The sequence below is a fragment of the Mustela nivalis genome (genome assembly GCF_964662115.1).
Source record: "Mustela nivalis genome assembly, chromosome: 16".
In the NCBI taxonomy this organism is placed as follows: Eukaryota; Metazoa; Chordata; class Mammalia; order Carnivora; family Mustelidae; genus Mustela; species Mustela nivalis.
Window position 1 is genome coordinate 8,394,088 of NC_139035.1, and position 17,427 is coordinate 8,411,514.

General features: G+C 39.1%; 1 protein-coding gene across 2 annotated transcripts in view; it reads right to left on the bottom strand.

Annotated features, from left to right (window-relative positions):
• The window catches only part of AKT3 (AKT serine/threonine kinase 3), a 303,429-nt gene that overhangs the window by 41,941 nt on the left and 244,061 nt on the right, over positions 1-17,427 (bottom strand). For both annotated transcript variants that reach the window (XM_082702257.1, XM_082702258.1), the window contains 2 exons: positions 9,797-10,011; positions 2,445-2,532 (listed from right to left, as the gene is read on the bottom strand). In XM_082702257.1, the coding sequence (XP_082558383.1) occupies positions 2,445-2,532; positions 9,797-10,011 (303 nt within the window). The remainder of the gene's footprint in view (positions 1-2,444; positions 2,533-9,796; positions 10,012-17,427) is intronic.

The following is a 17,427-nucleotide window of genomic DNA, read 5'->3' on the forward strand; positions in this document are numbered from 1 at the left end:
CTAAAACATCCTCTAGAGAAACTTAAAGCCTGAAGGCATTTTAGAGATAATTTTACGTGAGCAAAATGGCTTGTCCATTTCCCCACAGGAAGGAAGAAGCAAATCTAGGGCATGGATCTCCACACTTCAATCCTGTGCTCTTCATGATATTCGCAATTAAGATGAATTTTCTTTTCTTACTTAATCTAGGAAGAGATTTAGATTTCCCTTCAAGATACTAGCTTCTCTATGTGTCATCTTTAGCTTTGCCACAATATATAGAAAATTGGCCAATGATTATGCAATGATAAACCTAAAAAACAGCAAAACTCCCAAAGAGTATTACAGCATTCCCATAATTAATCCTCTGTTTCTTAGTGATACAAACCCAGACAAACCCAATCACATTTTCACAGCCTTCCAGAGACAGACTCAAAATGTGTGGCTGCTGCTGTCATGCTGCTATACTGTCCCTCAAGCAGGGAAGATGGCTGGAAACATCCATGCCTCGTCTGATATCCACTCAGGTAAACTCGCAGTAGAGCTCGGTCCCTGATGAATTCTATTTATGGACACTGTAACTTTCGTGATTATGTTTCTTTATGGAAGACACTTAAGACCTCTTCTCAGATTAAGTAGCACCTATGTTTATCAATTATAACAATTTGAACTCATGTCTCCACAATACATCATCTAAAGCTATGATGTGGCGGCTCCTTCTCCCTGCTGGCTGGCCCCCTCCAATCCCATTCACCTCAAAGGAGCTGGCGGGTGTCTTGCTTTCACCTCGGCTCTAGGCATGTCCATCCCCAAGGAGCAGAGACAGGATGTGTGTCTCTCAGAACTTTCCCCAGGTGATCCCACTTAACACAGAGAGCTGAACCCTGCTGAGGAAATCTTTGTGGCATATCTTAGTCTCCAGACAGGACGGAAGAAAGTCCATGTTTTGCCTCTTCTTTAAGTTAGCAGTGACACACTGGTGCCTCACAATTATTTCCTCAAGAAAGGTTTTCTCTCCTTCCTTCTCTCTCTCTCCTTTTTTTTTTTTTTTTTTTTTTGAATTTTGCCTGGTGAGGATCCAGCAAAGGGGTATTTGTTTGCAGCCTATAGCTTTGTACACCGAAGAAAACCTCTGACCCTGTATTATTTCTGGGAGACATAAGAAGACTTTGATCCTTCTCTTTGATGAGGGTCTTTTGTAGTGAACTGACTTGATAAAAACAGTACATACCCACCAGTAGGGTCTAAAGAGGGAAACAACCCACCAAGAACATCACCAGTGTTATAAAGTGGATGTCTAGTCATCTACATGAAGAAAATAAACGTTTAAGAATGGTCATGTGCTTCTCAGAAGGGTCGAGAAGGATCTAATATCTACCCCTGTGCTTTGCACCCGGTGGGAGTCTAGAGTTTGAGTAGAGGTATTTATTACCACGCAACTATTTTACAAGAAATGCTTAGAAAATCACCATACTCCACATTCCCATAACATAATGCAGAAATTCAGTACTTGTCTTCTTCCTCATAAGTCATATGGTATCACTCTATCTTTACCTTAGGGATTAATAGAAGAGAATATTTGGCACAAAATAGCTATTTCCTAAATGTTGACTGTATATGTTTCAGAGAAAAATAGGGAAAACTGGAATAAATTGAAATAGAAGGACTAACGACACAATGAACTAGATAAAGATTCTAAGCAAATATGGCATTACATAAAAATTTCATAGTAAAATTTTGGTAAAAATTGTATATGAGCATTTGAAAACCAAAAAATCAAAATCAGTGCCTATATGAACAATAACTGAAATAGAGGAAATAAAATAGACAAAGATTAAACAGAAGGACTAAACACAATAATTTCCTGTCCTAAGCAAAAATTAGTATTAGTATTAAAAATAAGCAATAAGCAGATTACAATAAAGTTACAAAATTAGTAGCATCCATTTTGTGGGCATTAAGATTCAGTTTCAAATAACAGAAAAGCCCCAAATAAGAAAAATATCCGTTTCTTTGTTAAATATTGAAAACTAAAGGGCTTTTTAATTCCTTTTCAAATAAGATTCAGATGAATAAATTTGTAGAGCTCACTTTAAAATTAAAGACATAAAGAAAAGGAAAAACATTCTGATTTGTTTGCTAGTTTTCTTAAAGAATAACATAACATTGGGATCTTTTATTTTTCTCCTAATGTTAAGGAAACAATGAGAAGCAAACTAACATTACTGTAATGTGATAAAATCAACTGACCGTACTGAATAACATTTCAAGATGCATTTTGGGAGTCAGAATTATCCATACATTTTTGGCCAAAGAATTTCAATATTATATTCAATTATATGTAGAGTAAAAATGAAAACTATCATTACATCACTGAACTGAATTTTATTCACTTAAAAATTTTTTTTGGCCATAAATTCATTTTAGCCAAAATATATAAAGATTGTTCCATGAAAATAACGTACCTTTTTATCGTATACATCTTGCCAGTTGACTCCAGAGAAGAAACTGTGCCTCATAATTTCTTTTGCATCATCCGGGCCCCCGCCAAGGCTAAAAGACAGACACCAGAGTGAGAGAGCATTAAGACATTTACATAAGCCCAACAGGAAACAAAAAAGTGTTCGCAAAATGTAATACTCTGTGGCATACATAGTTCTGATATCAAGAGCTGTACCAATAAAAAACTTTTGCTGTCAGATCTGATTTCTCTAATGTGCTATTAGTAAGAAGTCAGTTGAGCACCAACTCTTGATTTTTGGCTCAGGTACGTTACGTCACAATCTCAGGGTCTAGGGACAAAGCTTCGTGTTGGGAATGTGCTTGAAATTCTCCCTCTCCCTCCGCCTTGCCCTCCACCACCCTTGCACTCTGTCTCTCAAATAAATAAATCTTGAAAAAGGAAAAAAAAAAAAAAGAAGAAGAAGAAGTAGCCTCAGGACGATGTCATACCTGAAAAGTGTGTCAGGTTTGGATTCAAAACTGAAATAGGCAACCAGCTCTGGAACTTCTAAGATTTGTGACAAGGAACAAGCCCCTTAGTCCCAGTGTCCCCTCTGTAGAGGGGGGACAATGATGCCAGCTCTGTGGATCCCCACGAGGGTTAGGAATAACAGAAGTAAGCAGCTAGCTCAACAAATGGTAGCAATTACCACAGTCAATTCTATAAGCCAAATTTATTTTGGTTAAGACTCAGATCAAACTGAATCCTTGTCACCATAACTTCTGAAATGACTAAATAATTAGAAAAAGCAACTTGTATAGTACTGCTAACAGATAGAAACTCAGGGGCTATTTTCATACCTCAAGTGGATTTCCACAGAAATGACATTGCTAATCTATGAAAATACCACTGCAACGTGATTTATTCTGCTAGCTGCAATACATGCTACGAATTTAAAGATGATTTCCCCATCTTTCCAGGTTCTCTTACTTAATGAAAAGCTGGCATGGTACGAAATGCAGGTACTTTCTGGCTTCCTCGGTTTCAAACACATAGTGCATACTAGTCACTATGAAGAAGGAATGAGAAAAGAAAAAAACAAAACAAAACAAAATTAAAAAAAAAAACAACAGATGGAAAGCAAGGAGGGAGTGAAAGAGAGAAAGGGAAGAAAAAAAGAATGGGGAAAGAACAAGGAAAAGAAAGGAAAGGCAATCTGTTTAAATCTGGATTGACAAAAGCAAGCTTTCTCTGGTCTTGTTAGCAGCTAGGAACTGTGTGTGCCCGTAAAGGCATAACAGCCAGTTCTCTGCAGAAAACGATGCATGTGTAATATTACATATGCAGATTATATATATATGTTTGTTATGAATTTTACAGACATAAAGGATGTGAGGCATAAAATTGATAAAGAATGGTAAAATACAGAATGCCCTTTACTCTAAATCAGCCAAGTGATGCTCACAGATAACATTTGTTAATTTTGCTGAACTCAAAGGCCACTAACTGGCTTAGGAGTAGCTCCAAGGTGAATACTGGCTGATCTTTTTGTTTATGGTGAAGACTAATTTGAAAGTGATAAAACAAAAATACACGTCAGACCTTCGCTTGCTTGTCAGATACATGAGTGACTTCTTTGATGAATGGTGGAAGACTATTCCCTCATTTTTGTGTGCTATTCAAAACAGAATGGATACAGACAGAACAAACTTGAAGATATCATCTGTGTGGGGTGCCTGGGTGGCTCAGTCAGTCAGTTAAGTGTCTGACTCTTAATTTCAGCTCAGGTCATGAGCTCAGAGCTGTGAGACTAAGCCTGTGTCTGGCTCTGTGATGGGCATGCAGCCTGCTTAAAATTCTCTCTGTTCCTCCCTCCTGCTCTCTCTAAAAAAATAAAATAAAAATAAAATGTAATCTTCATTATTAATATCTTTTCTATTATTTTCTTAAATCTAAACAAACAATAAAATAATAAAGCAAGCCCTGACTTACAAAGTTTGCCAGTTTTGCTGATGTAAATACTCTCCCCACCGCCAATTTCAAGTCAGGAACCTGATGTCACGCAACACAGAAGTGGAAAGATGTGCACAGAAACAAACCCTTGTTTGGTATTTCTATACAGACACAACAGTTAAAAGCAACCTCGAAATCACCAAGAAGGGTAAAACGTAACAAAATTATTAAGGAGTGCTGAATTTTGAGTATTTATTACCTTTGTTTTTCATGTCCTTGTTTTGGTTTGTAAGCTCATATAATTTGATTTTTAATAATGACCCTATTAAACAACCAGCCCAAAAAATCCTTGGAACATAACAACGGGCTCTAATGAGTTGGTTCAGGCCAACTCCCATACACCACTGGGTAGGAAGAAACACATACAGGTCATCATAAACAAACGATAATACAATTTAATGGTGCTGGTTATTATTAGGCATAAGGAACACAGGACAGAGGAAAAATCCAGGATTGCCTGACAATGGTCAGAATGGAAAATACAACCATGAGCCGATATCTGAGTATCTGTGATGATGAACCATGGTTCCCACAGTCTAGGTCTCCTGACCCAGCTTGCAGGGGATGAACTACAAGGCTGACAGCGAACTTCTAGGCTGGACCAGATGGTACGAGTGGTGTTCGCAGGCACTGGCGGGTCTGTATTCCACTAACGCCAGCGCTCCGCCCCCCTGGCCTCGCTCTTTCTCCGTCTACTCCAAGTGGTGTATGTCCCTCCCCGTCTGGGCTGCAAATTCTTTTGAGGGTAGAGATCAGGACTGGATGATCCAAAAAGCATTTCAAGCTTGTACTTAGGGAGCCGGAAAAGCAGACACACCAAAATAAGGGTTTCTGAAGAGAATTTAACATCTCAGAAGTATGTATCAAAGTAGTCCGCATGAGGAAACCCAGAAGCTCGCTGTACTTTCTTACCCTTCCGCTATTGTTTTTCTTTTGAACGACACAGGAGATGGTGGGGGAGGTGGGAGTTGGGAGTAGAGAACCTTCATCATTTTGTAAATAGAAGGTTTTTATCCAGCTTCAGTTACTCATTTTATGTCACCCCTCTGTTCTCTTGCAATAGCTTGGCTTTGGACATTGCCAGCATTTAATCTATATTTATCAAATACATAAAAAACTAAAGTATCAGCCATGAGTACTACGCGAAGTCTAAGAATATAATCTTAGACTGCCATTTTAGAAGCTGGGAGAGATTCTTTAACACGCGCTTTCTCCAAGTGTGAAACTGTCAAAAATTTCAATGTCAATGACTCCCTAATATACAATTTAAGACTTCAAAATAATATCAAAATACGATTTGCACTAAGATATTTATGTCTAAGAATAGTAAACTCCAATAACAGAATGCCAAGCTAAATCCTCAGCTACTCTGGATTCTTCGTTATTAGCAACACCGTGGAATGCGTATTTTCCTGGTGTTACCGAATGCAGCACAAGGTCATGCTTTTTCTCTCAACTGTGCATAGGAGGATAAAGGAGATACCAAGAGAATGAGCAAAGTGATGGAGAATACAAAGTAAAGGCAAAATGGTAGTTGACCCTTTGGTAGAACTGACGGTAAAGAATATTAAAAAAATCCATTATTTATTTATTTATTTATTTACTTAACTTACTTACTTATTTGACAGACAGAGATCACAAGCAGACAGAGAGGCAGGCAGAGAGAGAGGAGGAAGCAGGCTCCCCACTGAGCAGAGAGCCCGATGTGGGGCTCGATCCCAGGACCCTGGGATCATGACCTGAGCCAAAGGCAGAGGTTTTAACCCTCTGAGCCACCCAGGTACCCCAATTCATCAGTATTTAAAACTGTTGAAGAGGAAAAATAATGTGTATCTGTTAAGACTGGTACAGTTCTGAGCTGCTGTCTTCACATTTCCATCTAGGTTTTGTTTTTTTTTTTTTTTTAAAGATTTTTTATTTATTTATTTGTCAGAGAAAGAGAGAGAGAGAGCGAGAGTGAGCACAGGCAGACAGAGTGGAAGGCAGAGTCAGAGGGAGAAGCAGGCTCCCTGCAGAGCAAGGAGCCCGATGTGGGACTCCATCCCAGGACGCTGGGATCATGACCTGAGCCGATGGCAGCTGCTTAACCAACTGAGCCACCCAGGCGTCCCTCCATCTAGGTTTTCTCACAGATCTGACTTGGTACAGCCGAAGTGGGTATCAGCATCCTTCCCACAAGCTCCTTTGCCTGTGCTCCCTGTCTGCTAATTAACACCCCACTCTCCGGAAGAGTCACCTGAGCTGGAAACGCAGAGGAACCCCCAACTCCTTCCACTTCCTCATTATTTCTATTCAATTATCCACAAATTCTGATTGATTGCTCCTCGACCACTGCCTCTGGAAGGACCCCATCTCTTCCCTGGACAATTCCACATGCGTTTTCAACGGCTCTGCCTACCTGCCCCTGACCCTTCCCTGTTCTAATCCATGCATGACGAAGCTGCTGGTGTTATCTTTCACAGCACAAATCGGATTACACCATCTCTTACTTCATAATTCGGTGGTTTTTCATCTCCTTCCAAATAAAGGGTAAATATTCTCTAAGAAGCAGAAGGTCTTTGCAGTCTACCATTTCAGCTTTATCTCCCAACATTACCCAACTCATACTCTACATACTAGCCGCTGGACTTATCAAATACTATGTTCATTCACAATTCTAGATTCCTTTTCATGGCAATTTCTCTGCATGAACAACCCCCGTGGACCCCAACCCACCTAGCCCCCTAGAAAGAGCTAGTAATTCCAACATGCAAATGTAGGTGGAGCTGAGCTGTAAGTATGCGTTCCATGTCCTGCATTATTCTATGAACAGTGACAGCAGAACTTCATCTCACTCACCCTCGCATTCCCGATACTTTATTTATTTTTTAAAAAGATTTTATTTATTCCATTTGACAGACAGAGATCACAAGTAGGCAGAGAGGTAGGCAGAGAGGAGGAAGCAGGCTCCCTGCCCGACAGAAAGCCCGATGCGGGGCTCCATCCCAGGACCCGAAGATCATGACCCGAGCTGAAGGCAGAGTCCTTAACCCACTGAGCCACCCAGGCGCCCCATTCCTGATACTTTTTTTTTTTTTTAAGATTTTATTTATTTATTTGACAGACAGAGATCACAAGTAGGCAGAGAGGCAGGCAGAGAGAGAGAGAGAGGAGGAAGCAGGCTCCCTGCTGAGCAGAGAGCCCGATGTGGGACTCGATCCCAGGACCCTGAGATCATGACCCGAGCCAAAGGCAGCGGCCCAACCCACTGAGCCACCCAGGCGCCCCCGGTACTTTAATGCAATAGTGGAGGCGCTTGCTTCTCTACCTTAAATGAAAACGGCAAATCACTGCAAACCCCCTGTCTTCCCTTTAGATAATACCAACCTCTGGATGGACAAACCTTCAGTTGTCCTACATATCAGCCCACTAACAATCTAGAAATTTACCTACTTATTCAACAATTACTAAGTATCCACTATGTGCTATCCCACGGTGGGGGGTGGGGGCAGCAAACAGGAAAATGAATGAGACACAGGCATGAGAACCACAAATGCAAGGTTGTTCCACCAGCTACTTATAGGGGGGCCATAAAGGCAAGGGCTGTCAGAGTTACCTGGAGGAGTCACAAAAGGATAGGCTAAAATTCATTGCCCTTGAAATCCAAGCCAAATATTAGAACCCCAAATCAAGCAGATAAAATGGAAATCCTAGCTCTGCTTAAAGATCATCTATTACCAAGTGCTGTCTGTTACATGAATTGTGAAATAATCACTCTCAGTAGAACACATTTCAAAACCTAAACCCACTGAGAAGCGGCTGCATTGCAAATAAGATACAACAGAAATACCAAGTGGGCATCAAGAAAGTTGATTACTCCTGTTCTACAGGAATTTTCTGGAGCATAAATTACTTAACCCTCTCCAGGCCTCAGTTTTGCCCTCAGTCAAATGTCAATGAGAAACCTACCTATCAACTCTACAAGGCAAGAGAAACAGCAAAGGGGACCACAGATATGCAAATGCCCTAAAAAAGAACACTTAAAGCCACTCTACAAACACGAAGTAAGCTTCCCATTACTAGGATCATAAAACACATTTTTGAAAGGGTCTTCAAGAGGCAAGGGCGCCTGGGTGGCTCAGTGGGTTAAGCCGCTGCCTTCGACTCAGGTCATGATCTCAGGGTCCTGGGATCGAGTCCCACATCGGGCTCTCTGCTTAGCAGGGAGCCTGCTTCCTTCTCTCTCTCTCTCTCTCTGCCTGCCTCTCAGTGTACTTGTAATTTCTCTCTGTCAAATAAATAAATAAAATCTTTAAAAAAAAAAAAAAAAAAAAAAAAAAAAGAGGCAAAAGGATGGTGTCTCTTTTACTACGTTTGCTTATTTCTGCTGAAGGGTAAAATCATGCCCCTCATAAAGTTTAGAGGCTACAAGTGTGTGATGGAAACCATCGCTAATGTAAACAAAACCCACATTTTAGGATTCATTTATTCCTTCTTTCATTAATTCAGTCTGTCAACAAATACATAATGAGCAGAAAAAAAAAAAAAAAAAACCCAGAACTGTGCAAAAACACATTATGGGAGGGAAGATTTGACAATAAAATCTTGAAATCTATCCTCAAGATGTTTAATATCGAAGTGATTTTTAGAGCAACGCTGGCACGTCTACTCATCTCCGGGAAAGGACGGCCAGACACACGTATAAGAGAGATTAAGGGACGTTTTTACAATAATAGTCATTCCGTACATGACTTACAAATTCTATGTGTAAATGAATATAGAAACGTGAACAGAGAACACTGAGCTCACTGATTAATTAAGCAAAGGGCTGTAGGATATTTTAGGTCACAGCTGTAGCTACAAAAGAAATACAAACTATGTAAAGGTATTTTGCCCTTAACCCTCTCCGGCAGTACACAGAGAAGTGTATCTTCGAATGGCCAACACACAAAAAGTAGTCTAATTGTTACTACAGGTTGGCATGGGAGGAGAGTAAAGAGCTGGTTCTATCTTTTTTATTCTGTAAATTAGCATAAATAAAAAGGCCCAGAGACTGAAAGGGAAGAAAAAAAAAGGGATACTTCTATCCCCACAATAACAAGTACCAGGGCAATTAAGAAATTGTTCACTCACAATATGGTTAAGAAAACCTCTCACAATCCTTATTTGGTAAAGTCTGCATAAAATTTCCAAGTTAAGAAAGAGTTGAAGAAATTTTTACAATGTTCTGTATTATGCAGTTAAAAATAAGTCAGTATTTCAGTGGGACGATGTCTACACCAAATACACTGTTCTTGGAGTTAGTTATATTTGAATTAGTCTCCGAATCACAGCCTCTACCCACATCCGTCCATAACCCATCAAGTGTTACTTGTGGCTTACCGTTTATTTGGATCCTTTATCAAAAGCCCTGAAAGCAGTGATTTTGCATCTGAAGAGAGTGTTCGAGGAAATTTAATGTCTTCCATTAGTATTAGTTCAAAAAGTTTCTCATGATCCTGGTTGTAGAAAGGTAGCCTCCCACACATCATCTCATACATGACAACCCCCAGGCCCCACCAATCCACGGCTCGGCCATAGTCGTTGTCTTCTAACACCTAAGAGGGAAACCAGTGAACAAATGCATTATTACACACGAGCTTTTAGAGCAGCCTGCCTCTAACGTTCTCTTCTTACATCAACGTGAATCCTAACTTGCAAAGCCTGGATGGGCTATCCTGACACCTGGACATTCAAACTAGAAAGCATCCCACAAAAGATATGAATCACACCGGATACGGGAAGTATCTGTTCAATCCACGTCTTGAAGTGGCCAGTGTAGGAGCAAAGGGTCAGGCCATGCAGAATATTTCAAGCGAATGACGACGAAGGCTCAAGCGAAAATGGTTTGCGTATTCGCACGTTTTCTCATAGGCCTACTTAGTTTTTCACTCGGGTCCACTACATGGACTTCAAGTAACTTGGGAGGTTAAGTCCTGCTGATTGAGTGTATGAGGAGCCGTGGAGAAGCACTAAGGAACTTGAGTCAAACTGTAAGGACAGGAGTCATGTACGCAGAGTCACATAGACAGGTTCAGGGCGCAGCGAGCAGGACAGTCGAGCTGAAAACTTCTGGAGGGCCCTGCGTGTTTATACTCTTTAAGGAAATAGTCCACAAAGCAAATATAAAGATTTACTGTTTGGGGTGTGTCCAAAGCTTAATTAGTACCTCACGATAAAATTTCTGTTAAACATAAACAACAAAAATCATGGTGTAATATCTCTCTGGCATGTGCCCTTAAATTTATTTCACAAAATACATCTCATGCAAAACAAATTTAGAAAGAAAGGATAGGGCGGTATCAGTCAGACTATGTTAGAGCGACCTATTCAAATCGGGGCATAATATTTCATCATTTGTCCCAGGAAAATGTCGATTTTTCCCTTTATATTAGGTATGTTCCTCAACCAATGCAATTTTTTTCATTTATTTAGATCTTCCTATATTTTTAATATTTTATTTATTTATTTGAGAGGCAGAGAAAGAGAGCACAAGTGGGGATTGGGGCAGAAGCAGGAGAGAGAGACTCTCAAGCAGGCTCCCCGCTGAGCAGGGAGCCCTTCGCAGGACTTGACCCCACTTTCCTGAGATCAGGACCTGAGCCGAAGGCAGATGCTTAACCGAATGAGCCACCCAGGTGTCCCAGAATCTTTCAGTATTTTATTTTAAATTACTATATCTGAATAATCTTAAAGCCTACTTGATCTGCTTCTCCTAGCTTTGGGATAGATAGAGCAAGAAAACCACACCCATAAAATTTACCAAATAAAAAATCTTGTAACTGATTACGTAAGAATTTCACGCAGAACAAAGTGGTGCACATGTTCCAAACTTTCTTAGAGTTAAGTAAATCAGTTATTGGAGATGATGCACATGTACTTTTATTTAAAATTTACCAATAATGTCATAGAATTGCACATGGTATGTTTGAAAGTTAAATTTCGATTACCTAGCAATACTATGAAAGGCACTTGATAGACAGAGTATTTTTATGTATGGAGAATGTAAGTTTGAGAAAAACTACGTTACTTAGCAGTTATTTCAGTGTCTTTCAAATGTTATGAGAAGATTTTTAATTCAGTTGTATCCCAGTTCCAAGGCGACACAGGATCTGTCTTAGCAAGATATGAACACAAGTCCAGTTCCTATGTTCTTCCAAAAAATCTTTTGTAGAGTAACAAACTAAGCAAAATATTTTAGGGAAGAACAACAAATTCTAGTTTTCATCCTTGGCTAAAAATATTTCAAATTTCTACTTGTTCGAAATGAGTAACATAAAAACAAACAGAAACAAGAAATAACCTAAAACAGCAGAAAGAATTCGGCTTGTGTACTTATTACTTCAGTGAAAGGAAACGCTGTATGTATGATTTTTAAATACCAGGGACTATGGATTATTCGAGAATCTATCTCCAGTCCAATTAGTAGAACGTACTGTTTGTGGGCCTGAATCTAATAGATCCAGGATTTCACCTAATGACAAACAATTTTAAAATCTAAGTAACCTTTTACTCAATTCCTACAACACCAACAAAACAGTGGCACACGCGAAAAAGAGCCAAATGTGGTTTTTAACCTCTTTTTTCATAAAACCATAAAAAGCATAAAAGCTGGATTAACTGCTTCCCGAACCCACATTTCACCAGCCGGGTTCTCATCCCCAGCTGGCAAAACTGGCAATCCTTTATTTTTGTTTAAATACCTGGTTTGCTGCCAGAAAGGAAAGTGAGTACATAAAAAAAGGGTTTTATTTTTGAAGAGAAATAAGCAACTGAAAAATAAAACTGCATTGTAAAAAAATCTGTTTGATAAACTAGATTTTTCATTTCGCTTTATAAAATGAACACTGATTCTCAAAATAAGTGGTTTTGCTTCTGAACATACGCATTTTAATGAATATATAGATACATCACACTACAATTAGGACTGTTTGCTGTATTACTTTGAACTGAACAAATCTGATGTGATATATTATATCTTATCGACATGTGAAGTCCAGCAATGTTGAGGAGGAAAAAAACCTAAAAACACAGCCAGCCCTCTTAATCTAAGAGTCTTTGTTCTCAATTAAAAAGAAAGATTTCTGTTCAACTCCCACCTCTAAACAGCTGGAAAATGAAATATATAAGAAATAAAAAGAAACGTGATTATAATATTCTACATGAAGATACAGAATATAAAACATGTTACCATTGTTCAGACATCCCTTCTCTCCCCCTAAATCTAAATTATCTTGAAACACAATACGTCCAAAGACTCTAGAAACTCCAGAGTGAAATTAAAATCCACAGCTTCTTTTATATTATTTTCTAAAGATAATTTTCCTCCCTTACTCAAAGTACGTATTTTTCCCCAAATTACAGTAACATATAAAATTTACATTCCTTAAACTAAGAGCTGCAATCCCTTTTGCCTACCTCTGATGATCCCCCTCCCCCCGAAAAAAAGCCCAATTTACTTTCTGGTTACAGGAGGGCAGATCCAAAGGGTGGGATTATTGGTCAGGCAGAGGCACAATGATGGCAAAGTGCATTTCAAATCCATTACCACCTGCCTTATCATATAATTTAGATATAAATGCAGATCAAAACCTGCTCCTAGAGAAATATAATCCACTGAAAGACTTCTCCTGAAGGATGAGCCTAAAGAAAGTGTCTCTTTTCCACAAAATCACTGTTACTCATGTTTTCAACTGAACTCAAGGTTTCAAAGCTAATGTGGACATTCAGGATTTCCTTTGTGCCCTACTGTCTCGGCCATCACAGATGTAGATCTACTTTGTGACTACATCTAATGCAAAAGACAGACAGCAAGGACAAGAGGTGATTTGGAACACCAGAGGTAATGTAACTATTCAACAATGAAAAGAGGTCACATGAAGTCGATATCCAAACGGCACCCAAATGCTGGGAAACAAGGCTTAGTTTCCATTTTTCTACCAGAAGTCTGAGACTGCTTCACTTTCTGATGTAATAAAAGCGGTTTCAAGGAGGTCACAGCAGGTATCCATTACCATTAAATATTCTGGTAACATCTGGTTAATATTTGGTAATAGCCGATGTAGGCGCTGTACAAAACAGCCAGGGCAGTTGAACAAAAATCGGCATGAGTAGCTCTTGAATGGTTACTAATTTCAAGGATGATGTTAAATAATAAACTATGAATTTTAAAATGATACCATCAGTTAAAATTCCCAGTGTAAATATTTAGTTGACGCACGGGAACTTTCAAAAACCATCTTTACTCTAGTGTTCTTTTACCAGCTAGAATTTGCTGGAAGGTTGAAGGAACACCTCCCTCAGCTTGGCTGCCCGGCCACGCGATGCACCCAAGGCAAGCAATTATTCAGAGGGGATGTCTGCCCCGGAGTGGCTTGCTGCTCAATCAATAATCCAGACAGAACAGATGGGGGAAAAAATTAAACATCCAAACAAACTGTCTGCACACCTATGTTGTGAAAGTAAACTGCGAACTTGGATGAACCAATTTACCACTAATTCAAAAAAGAATTTTTTTCCTGGTAACCTTGTATTTCAGGTAACGGATATGTGTGTGTTTTCTATATAAACATACGTTTCTATACTTTATCATTTATGGAAATCCTTATTCTTCATATCCTAGGAATCTGCTTAAAAAAAAAAAAAAAGAACTGTTAAGTCTTCCAATCCAGATTCTAAAATGTACTGCAGCTTTAGAAGTCTGTATTTCATGACAATCATGAATTCCACGGTTTCTTGGTATTTTCTTCCTAGATACTTCTTTGATACCCGGTTCTCAAGTGCTCATTAACTCTTAAGAGACTGAGCGTGTAAACGCCGTTTGCACTGAAGGAGCACATTTTCCCAGAGTTCTCGACTTCGCTTTTGCCCTGGAGCAGCAGCAGTCAAGGGGTTTCAAGAAACTGGGCCTTTGTCACCTGCGTCAAAACAGCTACTGTGAAATACTACAGGTCATCGTCACTCGTGTGAGCCCAGCAACGGTGAGTTTTGTCTCTGTTCTCATGCTCCAGAGAATTTCAAATTAAATTTTGTGCTTAACCTAGAATCATTCCAAAGCACTGAATGCAAATATTCCTACTGTTAAAGCCAGAAGACCAAACAACACTGAAAAGAACTTTCGGTGAAAACTAGCGGCTGCAGGAACGGACAGACCTCTAAGGAAGGAGGAGCCACAACTGAGTGATACTGAGAGATGGTCAAGGTTGAACTAGAAATATTATTTTCACTCATATTTAAGTAATATTCCAATTTGGGGAGAAAGTGGGATGATTTTTACTATTACCCCCAAATAGTGTAAATATTAAGCCAAGTCATGGCAGTTAAAGGCCCTTCAATCTCCTTATATGTGAGCGGACAACCTCTACCTGAACTAATCACCGTGTTCCTTCACGTAATTTCCCTCTTACTATTGATGGATCCTTCTCAGAGCCATTCAGGAGGATAAAGGTTTTCAAAAAGCCCTTAAGAGGTCATGTGTTATAGGAATTATTAACAAATACAATATGAGGGATGTACATAGTTTTAAAAGGGTTACTAAAACTTTTTGTTTTTACAAAATGATTAGGCATTTGAAGACTTAGTTTCACAATCTGTTAGACAGCGGGAGAATTTTGTCCGAGGGCTAAGTGAACTGTGACGGCGTGCTCCTATTTTTACCTACAGATTAAATGTGCAAATACATGTTACCCTTGGACTCATTCATTTCTCTTAAGATCTAAAGAAAATATTGACAGGGGCGCCTGGGCGGCTCAGTCCGTTAAGCGGCTGCGTACGGCTCAGGTCATGAACCCAGGGTCCTGGGATCGAGTTCCACATCGGGCTCCTTTCTTAGCGGGGAGCCCGTTTCTCTCTCTGCCTCTGCCTGTCTCATTGCCTACTTGTGATCTCTCTCTCTCCTTGGCAAATAAATAAAAATCTTTAAAGAAAATACTGACAGAGCCCAGGAAATGATGTCTTTTACAGTATCTCTTCTTTTGTTGTATTTAAGATAAATACATACAATTACATGTCATACATTTTAATCAAGTTGGGTTCTAAATGCTCTCCCCACCCCATTTATACTACTGGGTGCCAGCAACTACCATTACCCTGAATTTGTGGATGCTCCCAGCTCATTCTAAAGAAGGAATTGTACGTCTCTGGCTTTAAATTTGTATGAAATTTAATGTCCATTTGTGCTACACCCTCTACAGCATCAAGAGAACTTCGAGCAAATCTTTTTCTCAAAGTTGTCAGCAAAAATTTCAGATATTTTCAAATTACATGTTCTAAGGAAGATAGTAAAGGTAATAGGCTTCAAAAGCCAGCTGAATAAAATGACAGCGAGTGACTGTTTTCTAAGAATGAGGATCTGAAAATGAAGAACACATCAAACAATGCATCTTTAGGCAATGGAAAAAAATATTTTACACTTACGTGAAATCAAATTCTGTATATATATATATATATATATTTTTTTTCTGAACAGCAACCACAACTCAGTACCATGCATTTTCCAATAGTCAAGCCATTTTTCTGCAATCTTTTTGTTAGTTCTAACTTGATTATCAAATAATTTTTATTTTTACACTATTACAGAAGTGCATTTCTCTAGGTTTCCAAAACCACCTTATTCAACCTTCCCCATCTGTCACCATCTGCTTCTTTTTAGCATGTACTTTTTGTGTGATCACATAAGCATGTGAAAAATAACTAACATTCAGATGATTATCTGCTGGTACATTTGAGGACTGGGCATAATAAAAGTGAACTGCCAAAACGTACTTAACACTTTTAATTTTGTTGGGTCTTGCATGTAAGCTACATTTGATTTTCAAACTGTTTTACAGTTGGAAAGTTGATCAGGTACTGCTAACTCAAGAGCAAAGCTGAGACTAAATAATTAGCACTGCATAAAATGGTTTGGATCCAATGAGAGCCAAATCAAATAATAAAATTTAACAGTAAGATTTTTTATGTGATTTCCAATTTCTTTTATAATTTCTAGGTAGAAAAGACAGTAGAGATTTCAAAAACAAAAATCCCCTCAAAATATCTTAATGTCCATAATGTATGGCAGGTAAAGGTTTCTTTCTTTCTAATGTAAGAAAAAGCAGAAACATGTTCATTTAAAACCACGGATACGAATGTGTTTTTAGAGATGGAGGGACACTAAACGCATACTTTATATGCCTGCTGGCACTGTATTTCTCCAACCTCTTAAAAAAAAAAAGACAAGATTTTTTTTTCCTTTACCAATAAATATCCCTAATTCTTCACCAAAAGAGGTAAGAGAACAAATACTTGTAAATACTCTTTTTCCAATAAATGGCATTTTTATACTGTGAGAGTCATCTTTTCCGGGGTTCTCTGCCACAAAAAGAAACTTAAGTTTACTTAAAATTTGTCTTTAACACCAGCTATGAGTCTGACACGTCCGATAGTTAACAATCAGTTTTTGACCTGATCTCCAAGGAGGCCCTGAGCTCTCTCCACAAGGTGTAAAAAAGTGTTGTATAGAAAAAGACAACACTGACAAGGAGCCACTCACAAGAGAAGCAGTAATCAGGAATGGACTCCAGGTCTGATAAGCAATTATGACTTACATACCACGGACAAAAGTCTGGCACTGATGATGGAATGTGCTAGAAATTTCAAGGTTCAAGAAAAGTGAGAGACACCATCCGAAAGGCTTTTGCCCACCCCTCTGGACTCTGATCATGTTTGTCTGATCACATTATTGCCTTGTTCTCAATTCCAAAGTGACTTTCCTTTATGCAAGAGATCAAAGCTAAACTTCTTTGCATTTTAGTCCCCATCCCTGGGTCCAGCCTCCTGTCTTCCTGCTCCCCGTTCAAGGCCACTGGACCCTTCCTGCAGGCTGACACACCCTTCCTTCTCCTCCACGAGCCTGGGCACAACTCCAGGAAAGCAATTATTTTCTTGCACAGTAATGATTGTTTTCTGTCTCTTATCACCCTAGCAAACAGCAAGCT